The 18,170-nt window shown below is 46.7% G+C and overlaps 2 protein-coding genes across 3 annotated transcripts in view; both read left to right on the forward strand.

Annotated features, from left to right (window-relative positions):
* Positions 1–18,170, forward strand: part of CPAMD8 (C3 and PZP like alpha-2-macroglobulin domain containing 8) — a 119,832-nt gene that overhangs the window by 49,730 nt on the left and 51,932 nt on the right. The window contains exons 15-19 of the mRNA XM_050769895.1: positions 1,664–1,836; positions 3,039–3,188; positions 3,932–4,093; positions 8,136–8,278; positions 14,355–14,417. Coding sequence (XP_050625852.1) covers positions 1,664–1,836; positions 3,039–3,188; positions 3,932–4,093; positions 8,136–8,278; positions 14,355–14,417 — 691 coding nt within the window. The remainder of the gene's footprint in view (positions 1–1,663; positions 1,837–3,038; positions 3,189–3,931; positions 4,094–8,135; positions 8,279–14,354; positions 14,418–18,170) is intronic.
* The window catches only part of SMIM7 (small integral membrane protein 7), a 357,382-nt gene that overhangs the window by 45,303 nt on the left and 293,909 nt on the right, over positions 1–18,170 (forward strand). The window contains exon 1 of one of the 2 annotated variants that reach the window (XM_050769889.1): positions 1,906–1,909. The exons of the other annotated variant lie outside the window; for it this stretch is intronic. The gene's annotated coding sequence lies outside the window, so the exon portion shown is untranslated. Of the gene's footprint in view, positions 1–1,905; positions 1,910–18,170 lie in introns of those variants that run through there. 2 annotated transcript variants of the gene reach the window in all.

Consider the following 18,170-nt stretch of genomic DNA (forward strand, 5'->3'; position numbering starts at 1 on the left):
ATGATTGGATGAATAGATGGATGGATGGATGGATAGTGGGTGGGTGGATGGGTGGATGATGGATGAATGGATGGTTGGATCGATAGATGGATGGATAGTGGGTGGATGGATGGGGGATGATGGATGGAAGAATAGATGGATGGATAGTGGGGTGGGTGGATGAGTGGATGATGGATGGATGAACAGATGGATAGATGATTGGATGGTGGATGGATGGGTGGATGATGGATGAATACACAGGTGGATGGATAGTGAATGGGTGGGTGGATGATGGATGATGAATAGAGGGATGGGTGGATGGATGGATGGTGGTGGTGGTGGGTGGATGGATGGATGGTGGTGGTGGTGGGTGGTTGGGTGGGTGGGTGGATGATGGATGGTTGGTGAATAGAGGGAAGGGTGGATGGTGGGTGGGTGGATGGATGGGTAGATGGTGGATGGATGAAGATATGAATGGATGGATGATTAGATAGAAAGAGAAGATCCCTCTTTCTTAGGCAGGCTTTCTCACCCTCTGCACTGTCAACATTTGGGACCATCCCATGCACTGTAGGATGCTGAGCAGCATCTTTGGCTTCTACTTACTGGAAGCCAGTAGCATCCCTTCCAGCAATGATGACCAAAAAACGTCTGCAGACATTGCCAGCATCCCCTGGGTAGCAGAATTGCCTTGGTTGACAACTGCTGGCCAGAGTTGTGCTTTGGGCATGGTGTACCTGCATCCTCTTGGTCTTCTCTTCTCTTCTGGGTGAAATAACAGGGGCTTTATGTCTTCCTGGAACCCTTGTCCGGGGCCGGCCCTGGGCTTGGAACTCCCCACAATCTGTCCCCATTTAACCCAACTGCAGCCTGGGCTGGTGGTGGTTCCACTGTGTCCATCTGCAGATGAATGGGCTGTGACTTGGGGGTTTCAGGGACTTTTCCATTGCCTAGTAAGGGCCAGAGCCAGGATTTGAACCCCAAGGCCGATTGGGTTCCCACCTCCTCCTATTGGCCATGAGTTTCCTTCTGTCCCCAGTTCCCCCAACCATCCCTGTCCACTGGCTGCTCTGAGCTCTGCACAGAACCAGCTGACAGATGGCCCATTCTGGAACTGGGAGCCTTTCTACTCTCATTCTCTTGCAGTAGAGTATTTGGGAGTGCCTGGACAGGCTTCTAAGATCCTCTATCCTTTAAGGATCATTTATCCACAAGGAAGGAAGTATGAACTCAGTTCAAGTCAGCAAATAATGGCTGCCCAGCTCTACTGGCCTCAGGCCCCAGCAAGATGGAGCCAATCAGAGGGAGGGGTCGGGGGTCAGGGGCATACTGGGGAGCTGGAGTGGTGCTACCTGAACAGGCCAAGTTGGTTTTGCTGTCCACGGAGGAAGCAGAGGGCTGCTCAGGGAGCAGGGACCGTGTTCCCCAGCAGAGAGGATGATTCTAGGCAAATTCCAGCCTGCTCTGTAGGAGCCCATGGTGACCCTAGAGCTGAGTCAATGGGAAGAGTCAGCGTTGATGGAGGATGTAGCCTGGGAAGGGCATTTCAAAACCAAAGATGCAGACTGTCTCAATGTGTCGACAGGCATATAGTGCAGGGCAAATTGGGGCAGAGCCTGAATGGCTGAGGTTGCATATTGGATGCAGATAATTCACCACTTCTTTCTACTTTTGCTCACTTCAGAGCCCCCACCAGCCCCAGCAGCTGAGGTCAATGTGTGTGTGACCTCTCTTCATCTGGCCGTGACCCCCAGCATGGTCCCCCTCGGTCGCCTGCTGGTCTTCTACGTCAGGGAGAATGGAGAAGGGGTTGCCGACAGCCTTCAATTTGCAGTTGAGACCTTCTTCGAAAACCAGGTAGAGCATCGTGCACTGAACCCGGGACACAGCCAAGGGCCCTCGGGGCTTCTCCAAGGTGCTGGCCAGGGGGTCTGTACACATCTAAGACTCATGTTGTGTCACAGCGTGACATAAGGAATTGTGGGAACATGAGTTGCATCTTTACTGAAGCGTCTCCAAAAGTCACCCAAAAGGAGATTGTGTTCACAACACATAAGGAAAGCCATCAATTGTTTTCTGCCTTTGTTGAATTCAGGATTTAAGGTGAAGCACTTGTTTCCATCAGCACCCTCAGCCTCCTGTCCCCCTCCCTGCAACAACTTTTATCATTACCATTATTTTTTGAGACGGAGTCTAGCTCTGTCACCCAGGCTAGAGTGCAGTGGTGTGATCTCGGCTCACTGCAGCCTCTGCCTCCCGGGTTCAAGCAGTTCTCCTGCCTCAGCCTCCTGAGTAGCTGAGATTACAGGCATGCACCACCACGTCTGGCTAATTTTTGTATTTTTAGTAGAGACGGGGTTTCACCACTTTGGCCAGGCTGGTCTTGATCTACTGGCTTCAAGTGATCCTCCCGCCTCAGCCTCCCAAAGTGCTGGGATTACAGTTGTGAGCCACTGTGCCTGGCTCCTCCCTACAACTTCTAAACAGACTGCCACATGCTCTCCGCCAGCACCTGCCTTCCCATCTCTCCCTGTCCCTCCGTGTTCCCTTTTTTGTGTCCGCTGCACAATGACCAGCTGCCCATCACAGTGTGGGACCAGTTCCAACCAGGTGGCAAGGCAGAGCGGGCAAAGACCCACTGTCCTCGGTGGGCAGGGGGTGCATGGGTGGGGCAGAAGAGATGCCGCTGGACTGGACCAAACCTGGGTTGAACCAAGTTTTTTTGTTGTTGTTTGAGACGGAATTTCACTCTTATTGCCCTGACTGGCGTGCAATAATGCTGTCTCGGCTCACTGAAACCTCTGCCTCCCGGCTTCAAGAGATTCTCCTGCCTCAGCCTACCAAGTAGCTGGGATTACAGGCACCCGCCACCATGCCCAGCTAAATTTTGTATTTTTAGTAGAGACGGGATTTCACCATGTTGGCCGGGCTGGTCTCGAACACCTGACCTCAGGTGATCCACCCGCCTCGGCCTCCCAAAGTGTTGGGATTACAGGTGTGAGCCACCACTCCTGGCCAACTGAACCAAGTTTCTTATCTCTTGCCGCATTTGCGCCCAGGTTTCAGTGACGTATTCAGCAAATGAGACCCAACCTGGGGAGGTTGTCGACCTGCGGATCAGGGCTGCAAGGGGCAGCTGTGTGTGTGTCGCCGCAGTTGATAAGAGTGTCTACCTGCTCAGGTCTGGGTTCCGGCTGACTCCTGCCCAGGTGAGCAGAGCCCTCGGGTTTGGGTTCTGGTACCTCCATGGGGCCTTACCTTCTCTTGCTCTCCCTTTCCCATCTCCCATTTTAATAATTGAAGAGCTGCGTTTGAATCCAGATTTGCTTTCTCCGTCAGGTTCATTTCTCAGGGAACCTGATGGGTGCCTGATACATCCTTGTTGCTGCTTTAGCACAGTTGCAAGATCAGGGAGTCAAGGTCATCAGATTTTTGCAACATGACATTGGACCAGGTCTCGTCTCTCTGGCTCCAATTTTCCCATCTTATTTTATGTTATTTTTAGAGTTGGGGTCTTGCTCTGTTGCCTGGGCTGGAGTGCAGTGGCGTGATCATAGCTCACTGTAGTCAACACATCCTGGGCTTAAGCGATCCTCCCACCTCAGCATCCAGAGTAGCTGGGGCTACAGGCATGCACCACCATGCCTGGCTAATTTTTTCTATCTTTGTAGGGACGGGGTGTTGCTATGTTGCCCAGGCTGGTCTCGAACTCCTTTGCTCAAGCCAGCCTCCTGGTTCAGCCTCCCCAGCGACTGGGATTACAGGCATGAGCCACTGTGCCTGGCTCCTGTTTGCCCATTTTAAAATGGGCTGATGCTACCAGTGCCCATCTCCTGGAGGTTGTCATGATGTGATAAAGAGGTTGGGATGGGAGCACGCTGCACCCACGAGAGCCAGTTTGGGTTGTAAAGAAAACTTTAGCTGACCAGTCTCTGTCCCCCTTTGCCTGCAGGTTTTCCAGGAACTGGAAGATTATGATGTTTCTGATTCCTTTGGCGTGTCCAGGGAGGATGGTCCTTTTTGGTGGGCTGGGCTGATGGCCCAACGACGCCGGCGCTCCTCCGTCTTCCCGTGGCCTTGGGGCATCACCAAGGACTCTGGGTTTGCCTTCACCGTAAGGAGAGGTGGTCTCAGATCCCTCTGCCCCCTTCTAAGGTCCTCTTGCCTAGAAATAAGAGTCTCGGAGATTCAGAAATGGGTTGGAAACAGAATTGGAAGCTTTTCTTTCTTTCTTTTTTTTGAGATGGAGTCTCACTCTGTGGCCCAGGCTGGAGAGCAGTGGTGCATCATAGCTCACTGCAACCTCGAACACCTGTGCTCAAGTGATCCTCCCACCTCAGTCTCCCAAGTAGCTGGAACTACAGGTGCATGCCACCGCACCAGGCTAATTCTATTTTAGTTTATTTTTTTTTAGAGATGGGGTCTCGCTATGTGGCCCAGGCTAGTGTTGAACTCCTGGCCTTGAGCACTCCTCCTGCCTCAACTTCCCAAAGTTTTAGGATTACAAGCATGAGCCATTGCACCTAACCTTCCAAACTTTTCTTTTTCATTTCTCCCCAATGAAAGCTCACAAGCAGATCCTTCCAATTTGCAAAGCGGTGGAGAGCAGAATGTTACGCATGTCAATGGTCAGGTTCAAATGGATAACTTGAACTTGTGATGGGATGTGTTATGAGATTGACATGCTTTGCTGCGAGGAAAACCTTCTCATAGGGAGCTGCAGGTGCCAGCAGCTCTTAGCTCTGCCTCAGCTTTGGTTAACTTGGTTATGTGTCTGGCAGCTTTCAAAGCAGAAGGAGGTGGCTGTGTTCCCAGGTGGCAGGAGGTCTGAACTGCACAGGTGATCCTCCTGTCTCAGCCTCCCCAGTCGCTGGGATTAGAGGCATGAGCCACTGTGCCCAGCTCCAGTTTATCCATCTTAAAAAGGACTAATGGCCGGGCGCAGTGGCTCAAGCCTGTAATTCCAGCACTTTGGGAGGCCGAGACGGGCGGATCATGAGGTCAGGAGATCGAGACCATCCTGGCTAAAACGGTGAAACCCCGTCTCTACTAAAAAATACAAAAAACTAGCCGGGCGCGGTGGCGGGTGCCTGTAGTCCCAGCTACTCGGGAGGCTGAGGCAGGAGAATGGCGTAAACCCGGGAGGCGGAGCTTGCATTGAGCTGAGATCCGGCCACTGCACTCCAGCCTGGGTGACAGAGCGAGACTCCGTCTCAAAAAAAAAAAAAAAAAAAAAAAGGACTAATGCTGGCTGGGCACAGTGTCTCATGCCTGTAATCCCAGTACTTTGGGAGGCCAAGGTGGGCGGATCACAAGGTCAAGAGATCAAGACCATCCTGGTCAACATGGTGAAAACACAAAACTTAACTGAGCATGGTGGTGTGCTCCTGTAGTCTCAGCTGCTTGAGAGTCTGAGTCAGGAGAATCACTTGAACCCGGGAGATGGAGGTTGCAGTGAGCGGAGATCACGTCACTGCACTCCAGCCTGGTGACAGAGCAAGACTCTGTCTCAAAAAAAAAAAAAAAAAAGGGGCCAATGCTATCAGGTGCCCATCTCCAGAGGTTGTCATGATGTAATATAGACAGAAAGGGATTGGGATGGGAGCATGCTTCGCCCTTCAGGGTCACACAGGGTCACACCTTAGGGTGCTGGTGGTCTCCACTCAAATGCGTGTCCCGTTGGAGGGTGCCTTTCATTTCTTTAAAAAATGTTTCTGGCCTGGTGTCGTGTCTTATGCCTGTAATCCCAACTTTGGGAGGCCAAGGCGGGTGGATCACCTGAAGTCAGGAGTTCGAGACCAGCCTGGCCAACATGGTGAAACCCCCGTCTCTACTAAAAATACAAAAATTAGCTGGGTGTGGTGGCGGGTGCCCGTAATCCCAGCTACTTGGGAGGCTGAGGCAGGAGAATCTCTGGAACCAGGAGATGGAGTTTGCAGTGATCACGCCACTGCACTCCAGCCTGGGTGGCAGAGCGAGATTCTGTCTCAAAAAAATAATACATAAATAAATAAAAAATATTTCAAAGGCATCCTTCCCTTCCTGACCTGTGCTGCTTTTATTATGAAATTTTCCAAACATGCAGAAAAGTTGAGTGAATTAGACAACAAACACCCACATGCCCGCCACCTACTTCCCAAAGTTCTATTTGCAAAACAAACAAACAAACAAAAAACAAAAAACAAACAAACAAAAAAACCTCTTTTTTTTTTTTTTCTTTTTTTGAGATAAGGTCTCACTTTGTCACCCAGGCTGGAGTGCAGTGGTGTGATCTCAGCTCACTGCAGTCTCGACCTCCTGGGCTCAAGCGATCCTCCTGCCTCAGCCTCCTGAGTAACTGGGACCATGGAACACACCATCATACCTCACTAATTTTTTTTTTTTTTGTATTTGTAGAGATGGGATTTCACTGTGTTGCTCAGGCTGGTCTCGAACTCCTGGGCTCAATGGATCCACCCGCCTTAACCTCACGAAGTGCTGGGATTACAGACATACACCACTGCACCTAGCAAAATAAACCTTTTTTTTAAAAAAAATAGCATTTCAATTATGAGTATGTGAACTGCCTGGCAGGTTGAACCCCAGGTCCCTATCAGCTTCAGGAAGTAAGAGGTGACACCTTTGAGTCAAAGGAACTGGGTTTAAATTTCTTATTCACAAATCCAAGTCAGCCCAGGCTAGAGTGAGTCTTCTTTTCAATCCAGTTGCTCCCAGTAATTAGTACAATGATGAGGACATAATAAAAAGAGTCACTGCATAGCTGGGCATGGTGGTGCATGCCTCTAGTCTCAGCTACTCAAGAGGCTGAGGTGGGAGGATCGCTTGAGCCTGGGAGTTTGAGGCTGTGGTGAGCTATGATTGCACCACTGCACCTCATTCTGAACCACAGAGTGAGGCCCTGTCTCTACTAATACTAATACTAATACTAATACTAATAACTAATAAATGAGATCATTGCATCCCACAGTTGGTCCTTGGTTGGGGTCAGGTACTGTGCCAACTGATTTCCTTCCTTCCTTCCTTCCTTCCTTCCTTCCTTCCTTCCTTCCTTCCTTCCTTCCTTCCTTCCTTCCTTCCTCCCTTCTTCCCTTCCCTTCCCTTCTGTTCACCTTCCCCTTCTCCTTCCTTTCTTCTTTTCTTTTTAATTTTCTTTTGAGATGGAGTCTTGCTCTATTTAGCCCAGGCTAGAATGCAGTGCTGTGATCTTGGCTCACTGCAACCTCAGCCTCCTGGGTTCCAGTGATTCTGCTGCCTCAGCCTCCCGAGTAGCTGGGATTACAGGTGCCCGCCACCACGCCCGGCTAATTCTTATATTTTTAGCAGAGATGGAGTTTCACCGTGTTAGCCAGGCTGGTCTTGAACTCCTGACCTCAAGTGATCCTCCCACCTTGGCCTCCCAAAGTGCTGGGATTACAGGCATGTGCCACCGCATCTGGTCATGATTTTTCTAATTGAGATGAAATTCATGTAACATAAAACTCACCATTTAAAATTCAGTGGCATTTATTATATTCACAGTGCTGTGCAACCACCACTCCTACCTAATTCCAGAACATTTTCATCCCCCAAAAGGAAACCCAGTCCCTAGTAGCAATCACTTCCCATTTCTCCTCCCTCAGCCCCTGGCAGTCACCCGTCAATCTGCTTTCTGTCTCTGTGGATTTGCCTGTTCTGGGTGTTTCATCTCAATGGAATCATACAACATGCAGCCTTTTGTGTTTGGGCCATCTGATTTGGTTCCACAGTTCAAATGTGCTGTTCTCTCTTCTTCTCCACCCTGGATGGTCACTGGGTCCCATATTCTCCCCAGCCTGTGCCACCAAACCTAGAATAAAAGAATGATGCCCCCATGGTGGCAGGCGCCTGTAGTCCCAGCTACTCGGGAGGCTGAGGCAGGAGAATGGCGTGTACCTGGGAGGTGGAGCTTGCAGTGAGCCAAGATTGTGCCAGTGCACTCCAGCCTGGGCAACAGAGCGAGACTCCATCTCAAAAAACAAACAAAACAAAACCAAAAAAACAAAAAAAGAATGATGCCCCCAAAGCTGCCAAAAAGTGATATTGGGACAATGGCCACAGGGTGATTCATTCCCTTATGCTTCTGGGGGCTGTCAGCATCCACTTCCCCACCAATGGTTTGGGTGTTGTCTGTTGTCTAGGAAACGGGACTGGTGGTGATGACCGACCGAGTGAGCCTGAACCACCGGCAGGATGGTGGCCTCTACACTGATGAGGCTGTCCCCGCTTTCCAGCCCCACACAGGGAGCCTGGTGGCAGCAGCTCCTTCCAGGAACCCCCCCAGGTAATGGCTTATACATTGAGCAAGGTTTTCTAACCCTGATGCTATTGAGTTTTGGGGCTTGTCTTAGTCCTTCCTGGCTGCTGTAACAGAAGACCATAGACTGGGTGGCTTATAAACAACTGAAATTTATTTCACATGGTTCTTGGGGCTGGGAAGTCCAAGAACAGGGCACCAGCACATTCGGTGTCTGGTGAGGGCTCACTTCCCACTTCATTGATGGTGGCTTCCACCTTCTTGCTGTATCCTCATATGGCAGAAGGAGTGAGAGAGCCTTTTTTTTTTTTTTTTTTGAGATGGATTCTCACTCACTCTGTCCCCCAGTACCGTGCTGTTTTGGTTACTGTAGCCTTGTAGTATAGTTTGAAGTCAGGTAGCATGATGCCTCCTGCTTTGTTTTTTGTTTTTTGGTTTTTTTGCTTTGGATTGTCTTGGCAATGCTGGCTCTTTTTTGGTTCCATATGAACTTTAAAGTAGTTTTTTCCAATTCTGTGCAAAAAGTCATCAGTAGCTTGATGGGGATGGTGTTGAATCTATAAATTACCTTGGGAAGTATGGTCATTTTCATTATATTGATTCCTCCTATCCATGAGCATGGAATGTTCTTTCATTTGTTTGTGTCCTGTTTTATTTCGTTGAGCAGTGGTTTGTAGTTCTCCTTCAAGAGGTCCTTCACATCCCTTGTAAGTTGGATTCCTAGGTATTTTACTCTCTTCACTCATGATTTGGCTCTCTGTTTGTCTGTTAATTGGTGTATAGGAACACTTGTGATTTTTGCACATTGACTTTGTATCCTGAGACTTTGCTGAAGTTGCTTATCAGCTTAAGGAGGTTTTAGGCTGAGACAACGGGGTTTTCTAAATATACAATCATGTCATCTGCAAACAGGGACAATTTGACTTCCTCTTTTCCTAACTGAATACCCTTTATTTCTTTCTCTTGCCTGATTGCCCTGGCCAAAACTTCCAACACTATGTTGAATAGGAGTGGTCAGACAGGGCATCCTTGTCTTGTGCCAGTTTTCAGAGGGAATGCTTCCAGTTTTTGCCCATTCAATATGATATTGGCTGTGGGTTTGTCATAAATAGCCCTTATTATTTTGAGATATGTTCCATCAATACCTAGTTTATTGAGAGTTTTTAGCATGAAGGCTGTTGAATTTTGTCAAAGACCTTTTCTGCATCTATTGAGATAATCATATGGTTTTTGTCAATCATTCTGTTTATGTGATAGATTTCATTTATTGATTTGTGTACGTTGAACCAGCCTTGCATCCCAGAGATGAAGCCGACTTGATCGTGGTGGATAAGCTTTTTGATGTGCTGCTGGATTTGGTTTGCCAGTATTTTATTGAGGATTTTTGCATCGATGTTCATCAAGGATATTGGTCTAAAATTCTCTTTTTTTTGTTGTGTCTCTGCCAGGCTTTGGTATCAGGATGATGCTGCCCTCATAAATGAGTTAGGGAGGATTCCCTCTTTTTCTATCCATTGGAACAGTTTCAGAAGGAATAGTACCAACTCCTCTTTGTACTTCTGGTGGAATTCGGCTGTGAATCCATCTGGTCCTGGACTTTTTTTGGTTGGTAGGCTATTAATTATTGCCTCAATTTCAGAACCTGTTATTGGTCTATTCAGAGATTCAACTTCTTCCTGGTTTAGTCTTGGGAGGGTGTATGTGTCCAGGAATTTATCCATTTCTTCTAGATTGTCTAGTTTATTCACGTAGAGGTGTTTATAGTATTCTCTGATGGTAGTTTGTATTTCTGTGGGATCAGTGGTGATATCCCCTTTATCATTTTTTATTGCGTTTATTTGATTCTTCTCTCTTTTCTTCTTTATTAGTCTTGCTAGCGGTCTATCAATTTTGTTGATCTTTTCAAAAAACCAGCTCCTGGATTCATTGATTTTTTGAAGGGTTTTTGTGTCTCTATCTCTTTCAGTTCTGCTCTGATCTGAGTTATTTCTTGCCTTCTGCTAGCTTTTGAATTTGTTGCTCTTGCTTCTCTAGTTCTTTTAATTGTGATGTTAGGGTGTCAATTTTAGATCTTTCCTGCTTTCTTTTGTGGGCATTTAGTGCTATAAATTTCTCCGTACACACTGCTTTCAATGTGTCCCAGAGATTCTGGTATGTTGTGTCTTTGTTCTCATTGGTTTCAAAAAATATCTTTATTTCTGCCTTAATTCCATTATCTTCCCAGTAGTCATTCAGGAGCAGGTTATTCAGTTTCCATGTAGTTGTGTGGTTTTGAGTGAGTTTCTTAATCCTGAGTTCTAATTTGATTGCACTGTGGTCTGAGAGAGAGTTTGTTGTGATTTCTGTTCTTTCACATTTGCTGAGGAGTGCTTTACTTCCAATTACGTGGCCAATTTTAGAATAAGTGCAATGTGGTGCTGAGAAGAATGTATATTCTGTTGATTTGGGTTGGAGAGTTCTGTAGATGTCTGTTAGGTCTGCTTGGTGCAGAGCTAAGTCTGGATATCCTTGTTAACCTTCTGTCTCTTTGATCTGTCTAATATCGACAGTGGGGTGTTACAGTCTCCCATTATTATTGTGTGGGAGTCTAAGTCTCTTCATAGGTCTCTAAGGACTTGCTTTATGAACATGAGCGCTCCTGTATTGGGTGCATATATATTTAGGATAGTTAGCTCTTCTTGTTGAATTGATCCCTTTACCCATTATGTAGTGGCCTTCTTTGTCTCTTTTGATCTTTGTTGGTTTAAAGTCTGTTTTATCAGAGACTAGGATTGCAACCCCTGCCTTTTTTTTGCTTTCCATTTGCTTGGTAGATCTTCCTCTATCCCTTTATTTTGAGTCTATACTCTGCATGTGAGATGGGTCTCCTGAATACAGCACGTTGATAGGTCTTGACTCTTTATCCAATTTGCCAGTCTGTGTCTTTTAATTGGGGCATTTAGTCCATTTACATTTAAGGTTAATATTGTTATATGTGAATTTGATCCTGTCATTATGATGTTAGCTGGTTATTTTGCCCATTAATTGATGCAGTTTCTTCCTAGCATCGATGGTCTTTACAATCTGGCATGTTTTTGCAGTGGCTGGTACCGGTTGTTTCTTTCCATGTTTAGTCCTTCCTTCAGGAGCTCTTGAAAGGCAGGCCTGGTGGTGACAAAATATCTCAGCATTTGCTTATCTATAAAGGAGTTTATTTCTCCTTCACTTATGAAGCTTAATTTGGCTGGATATGAAATTCTGGGTTGAGAATTTTTTTCCTTAAGAATGTTGAATATTGGCCCCTACTCTCTTCTGGCTTGTAGGGTTTCTGCCAAGAGATCTGCTGTTAGTCTGATAGGCTTCCCTTTGTGGTTAACCCGACCTTTCTCTCTGGCTGCTCTTAACATTTTTTCCTTCATTTCAACGTTGGTGAATCTGACAATTACGTGTCTTGGGGTTGCTCTTCTCAAAGAGTGTCTTTGTGGTGGTCTCTGTATTACCTGAATTTGAATGTTGGCCTGCTTTGCTAGGTTGGGGAAGTTCTCCTGGATAATATCCTGAAGAGTGTTTTCCAACTTGGTTCCATTCTCCCCATCACTTTCAGGTACACCTATCAAATGTAGATTTGGTCTTTTCACATAGTCCCATATTTCTCGAAGGCTTTGTTCATTTCTTTTTACTCTTTTTTCTCTAACCTTGTCTTTTTGCTTTATTTCATTAATTTGATCTTCAAGCACTGATACCCTTTCTTCCACTTGATCGAATTGGCTATTGAAGCTTGTGCCTGCATCACAAAGTTCTCGTGCCATGGGTTTCAGCTCCATCAGGTCATTTAAGGTCTTCTCTACACTGTTTATTCTAGTTATCCATTCGTCTAACATTTTTTCAAGGTTTTTAAACTTCTTTGCAATGGGTTTGAACATGCTTCTTTAGCTCAGAGAAGTTTCTTATTACTGACCTTCTGAAACCTACTTCTGTCAATTCGTCAAAGTCATTCTCCATCCAGCTTTGTTGCATTGCTGGCAAGAAGCTGCGATCCTTTGGAGGAGAAGAGGCACTCAGGTTTTTAGAATTATCAGCTTTTCTGTTCTGGTTTCTCCCCATCTTTGTGGTTTTATCTACCTTTGGTCTTTGATGTTGGTGACCTACAGATGGGGTTTTGGTGTAGATGTCCTTTTTGTTGATATTGATGCTATTCCTTTCTGTTTGTTAGTTTTCCTACTAACAGTCAGGTCCCTCAGCTGCAGGTCTGTTGGAGTTTGGTGGAGGTCCACTCCAGATCCTATTTGCCTGTGTATCACAGTGGAGGCTGCAGAACAGCAAATATTGCAGAACAGCAAATATTGCAGAACAGCACATATTGCTACCTGATCCTTCCTCTGGAAGCTTCGTCCCAGAGGGGCACCTGCCTGTATGAGGTGTCTGTCAGCCCCTACTGGGAGGTGTCTCCCAGTTAGGCTACATGAGGGTCAGGGATGCACTTGAGGAGGCAGTCTGTCCATTCTCAGAGCTCAAATGATACACATGCAGCCAACAAGCATATGAAAAAGCACTCAATGTCACTGAACACTAGAGAAATGCAAATCAGGCCAGGCATGGTGGCCCACGCCTGTAATCCCAGCACTTTGGGAGGCCAAGGTGGGTGGATCACCTGATGTTGGGAGTTTGAGACCAGCCTGGTCAACATGATGAAACCTCATTTCTATTAAAACTACAAAAATTAGCCAGGTGTGGAGGCACACCTGCAATTCCAGGTATAATTCAGGAGGCTGAGGCATGAAAATCACTTGAACCTGGGAGGTGGAGGTTGCTGTGAGCAGAGATTGCATCACTACACTCCAACCTGGGCAACAGAGTGAGACTCTGTCTCAAAAAAAAGGGAAATGCAAATCAAAACCACAATAAGATGCCATCTCATGCCAGTCAGAATGGCCATTAATAAAAAGTCAACAAATAAGCTGGGTGTGGTGGCTCATGCCTGTAATCCAGAATTTTGTGAGGCCAAGGCAGGTGGATCACCTGAGGTCAGGAGTTCAAGACCAGCCTGACCAACGTGGTGAAACCCCATCTCTACTAAAAATACAAAGTTAGCTGGTTGTAGTGGCAGGTGCCTCTAATCCTAGCTACTTGGGAGGCTGAGGCTGGAGAATCATTTGAACCTGGGAGGCAGAGGTTGCAGTGAGCTGAGATTGCGCCATTGCACTCCAGCCTGGGTGACAAGAAGGAAACTCCATCTCAAAAACAAAGTAAAAAAATAACAGAAGTTGGTGAGGTTGTGGAGAAAAGAGGATGCTTATGCACAGTTGATGGGAGTGTAAATTAGTTCAACCATTGTGGAAAGCAGTGTGGCAATTCCTCAAATAGCTAAAAACAGAACTACCATTTGGCCCAGCAATCCCATTACTGGGTATATACTCAAAGGAATATAAATCATTCTACCATAAAGACATATGCACACAAATGTTCATTGCAGCACTATTTACAATAGCAAAGACCTGGAATCTACCTAAATGCTCATCAATGACAGACTGGATAAACAAAATGTGGTACATAAATACCATGGAATACTATGCAGCCATAAAAAAGAACAAGATCATGTCTTTTGTGGAAACACAGATGGAGCTGGAGGCCATTATCCTTAGCAAACTAATGCAAGAACAGAAAACCAAATACTGCATGTTCTCACTTATAAGTGGGAGCTAAATGATGAGAAAACATGGACACAAAGAGGGGAAGAGATGGGTCTACTTGAGGGTGGGGGATGGGAAGACAAAGAGGATCAGAAATCATAACTATTGGGCACTAGGGTTAGTACCTGGGTGATGAAATAATCTGTACAACAAACCCCCATGACACACGTTTACCTATATAATGGACCTGCACATGTACTTCTGAACCTAAAATAAAGTTTTTAAAAAACAAGTTATGTCCTAATCAAGTAGACTGTTAACCCTGCTAGGTAAGAGAATTAATGTGTTATATCCCAATCAAGTACCATGTTAACCCTTCCAGGAAGAAGAAATTAATGCATTATATCTGATCAAATAGAATGCGAAGCTGCTAGATTCGTAAAAGATTTGTTACGTTCATGAAACCTTAATCGTTTCTTTCTTTCTTTTCGTAGAACAGAGAAGAGAAAAAGGACTTTCTTCCCTGAAACATGGATTTGGTATTGTCTCAACATCAGGTACAGTAAGATTTCTTTTCTGTGCTGACTTTGCCGGTTGACTGAAAGGCACTCAGGCGGGCCCAGAGAGCCCCTGGTGGGACGGACAGGCCTGATACCAACATCTGAGTAAGACACTGTGCATCTTTTTCTAACACATAAAACTTCAAGCCATGAAGCCAGCCTTGAGTCCCGCTGCACATTTGGATGTTTGCCTGGGAAATATGAAATGCAAGGGCTTTGTGCCTCTCGCAGCTCCCTCTTGGGGTAACTCTATCTGCTCTGTTTGTATAACGAGCTCATTAAAATGATTACAGTTCCCTGGAACATGAACTTGACTCCACCTACCCCCACTCCTTGCTCCTCGGGGGACTACAGCTCTTGCTCAAAAAACAGGATGCCTTTCTCAACACATTTCCTTTTTGCATTTTTCCCCCCCCGTTTAGTTCTCTTTGAAGCAGGATTGCAGGCACCCCTTTTCTGCTGGATGCAATTGACTTTTTTTTCTTTCAATGCTCAGCGTTAGAGCACCAATGACACTAGTAAAAAGTGGCAGTGGCGTGCCCTGGCAAACCAGTTTGGCATGAAAACTGACTCTTGGTCCAGCCCGGGCCAACAGGTGGGCTGACTGCTGGAGCCGTGCCCTTCTTCCAGGCACAAGGTGCTGTGGCAAGGGCTTGATAGAGCCAGGCACGCAGCTGGGGGCCCCTCAGGTTGCTTTGGGGGATGTGTATGTCCTCATCCTGGGAAGGTCTGACTGCTGATCGGAACACATTCAGGTCACTGTGTTTTGCTCTGGGGGCCCAGCTGTAAGACAGCCTATCTGTCCATCAGTATTCAAATGTATGTAATTTCTGGATGTCTGGTGAGCTTTTCTTATTGTTAAAAAATTTTTCAATTTATTTTTATTAGGGCTGGGAGCGGTGGCTCACACCTGTAATCCCAGCACTTTGGGAGGCTGAGGCGGGCGGATCTCAAGGTCAGGAGATCTAGACCGTCCTGACCAACACGGTGAAACCCTGTCTCTACTAAAAATACAAAAACTTACCCAGGCGTGGTGGTGGGTGCCTGTAGTCCCAGCTACTCGGGAGGCTGAGGCAGGAGAATGATGTGAACCTGGGAGGCAGAGCTTGCAGTGAGCCGAAATTATGCCACTGCACTCCAGCCTGGGTGACAGAGCAAGACTCCGTCTAAAAAAAAAAAAAAAAATTCATAGAGATGGGGTCTCTGTATGTTGCCCAGGCTGGTCTGAAACACCTGTCCTCAAGTGATCTTCCTGTCTTGGCCTTTCAATGTGCTAGAATTACAGGTGTGAGCCACTGCTCCTGGCCCGGATGTTTTTTATGTTAAGGATGGTCCCTTGAATAAGGCAGACAGAGTCCCAGCACTCATAACATTTTCATTGTAGCTAGACAGGTGCCCAAAGAGCCATGATGGTGCAGTAGGGTTAGTCTTCTCCTGGAAGGCTGGGCACGGAGCTTGGGAGGCAGAGAAAGATGGTGGAATCCTTTGGAAAAGCCAGAGAGGGTCCCCAGTGTGGGGCCCAAGCTGAATCCCACCATATGAATAAGCAAGAAAGGGAAGGGTGTCCGGGAAGAAGCGCCAGCATGAGCAAGTGCTGCAAAGTAGGAGAGGGTGGTGGATTTCCACATGGTTGAAATGAGATGGAAGGAGCTGAGGAGGATGCAGGGAGTATGAGACCATGTGGGCTGTGCTGGGGTGAGGTTAAGGGTGCAGGTGTGGAGAGCCAGGGATGGAGCCATGGATTTGGGATTTAGGGTTTGGGAAGTTCTCTCTCCTCTCTTGTTGGCTGAGGCAAGGATGAATTAGAGGAGACAGATCTGAGACCAAGGAGGAGGTTCCTGCTGGACCCAAAAGAGGACTGGTCAACTCTCTTTTAAGCCACACCCATTTAAAGGTGGGGTGTGGTGGCTTACGCCTGTAATCCTAGCACTTTGGGAGGCCGAGGTGGGAGGATTGCTTGAGCCCAGGAGTTCAAGACCACCCTGGGCAACATAGCAAGGCCCCATCTCTAAAAAACATTTTTAATTAGCGAGGTGTGGTGGCACATGCCTGTGGTCCCAGCTACTTGGGAAGCTGAAGTGAGAGGATCGCTTGAGCCCTGTAGATTGAGGCTGCAGTGACACAAAATCGTACCACTACACTCCAGCCTGGGCGACAGACTGAGACCCTGTCTCAAAAGGGGAAAATGATGAAAAAATGAATTGGTTTAAAAAATTATGGTGAAATACTCAACATAAAATTTACGATCTTAACCATTTTTAAGTGTATAGTTCAGTGGTATTAAGGACACTCAGGTTATCGTGCAAACATCACCACCACCCATCTCTGTGACTCCTTTCTTCTTACAAAACTGACACTCTGTCCCCATTAAACACTTACTCCCCTCTTCTCCCTTCCCCCAGCCCTTGGCAACAACCTTTTCTGTCTCTGAGCTTGACTATTCTAGGGACCTCCTATAAGTGGAATCTTGTAGTATTTGTCATTTGGTGACTGGCTTATTTCAATGAACATAATGTCCCCAGGGTTCATCTGTGTTGGAGAATCCATGTCAGAATTTCCTTCCCTTTTTTTTTTTTTTTTTGAGATGGAGTCTCGCTCTGTCACCAGGTTGGAGTGCAGTAGCACAATCTTGGCTCACTGCAACTTCTGCCTCCAGGGTTCAAGTGATTCCCCTACCTCAGCCTCCCAAGTAGCTGGGACTCCAGGCACGCACTACCATGCCTGGCAATTTTTTTTTTTTTTTTTTTTTTTTTTTTGTGGTGAGATGGAGTCTTGCTCTGTTGCCCAGGCTGGAGTGTGGTGGTGTGATCTTGGCTCACTGTAAGCTCTGCTTCCCGGGTTCACACCATTTTCCTGCCTCAGCCTCCTGAGTAGCTGGGACTACAGCCGCCCGCCACCACGCCTGGCTAATTTTTTGTATTTTTAGTAGAGATGGGGTTTCACCATGTTGGTCAGGATGGTCCAGATCTCCTGACCTCATGATCTGCCTGCCTCGGCCTCCCAAAGTGCTGGGATTACAGACATGAGCCACCTCGCCTGGCCTCTATGTTCAAATTTTTAAGGAACCTCCAGACTAATTTGCACAGCAGCTGCAGCGTTTTACGTTTCTACTAACAGTGTACCAGGTTCCAATCTTACCACATCCTCGCAAGCACTTGCTATGCTATTTTCTTTTTCATTTCTTCTTTCTCCTTCCTTCCTCCCTTCCTCCTCCCTCCCTCCCTCCCTCCCTCCCTCCCTCCCTCCCTCTCTCTCTCTCTCTCTCTCTCTCTTTCTTTCTTTCTTTCTTTCTTTCTTTTCTTTCTTTCTTTCTTTCTTTCTTTCTTTCTTTTCTTTCTTTCTTTCTTTCTCTTTCTTGAGACAGAGTTTCACTCTGTCACCTAGGCTGGAGTGCAGTGGTGCAATCTCAGCTCACTACACCCTCCGTCTCCCAGGTTCACACAATTCTCCTGCCTCAGCCTCCCAAATAGCTGGGACTATAGACACGCGCCACCACACCTGGCTAAAAATTTTCGTATTTTTAGTAGACACGGGGTTTCACCATGTTGGCCAGACTGGTCTCAAACTCCTGACCTCAAGTGACCCACCCACTTCAGCTTCCCAAAGTTCTGGGATTACAGGCGCGAGTCACCGTGCCCAGCCTATTTTCTTTCCTTTTCTTTTTTAATATCCTAATTAAATACATGAAGTGTATCTCATTGTAGTTTTTATTTGCATTTCCCTAATGATTAGTGATGTTGACCATCTTTC

The sequence above is a fragment of the Macaca thibetana genome, chromosome 19, assembly GCF_024542745.1.
Source record: "Macaca thibetana thibetana isolate TM-01 chromosome 19, ASM2454274v1, whole genome shotgun sequence".
Classification (NCBI taxonomy): Eukaryota; Metazoa; Chordata; class Mammalia; order Primates; family Cercopithecidae; genus Macaca; species Macaca thibetana.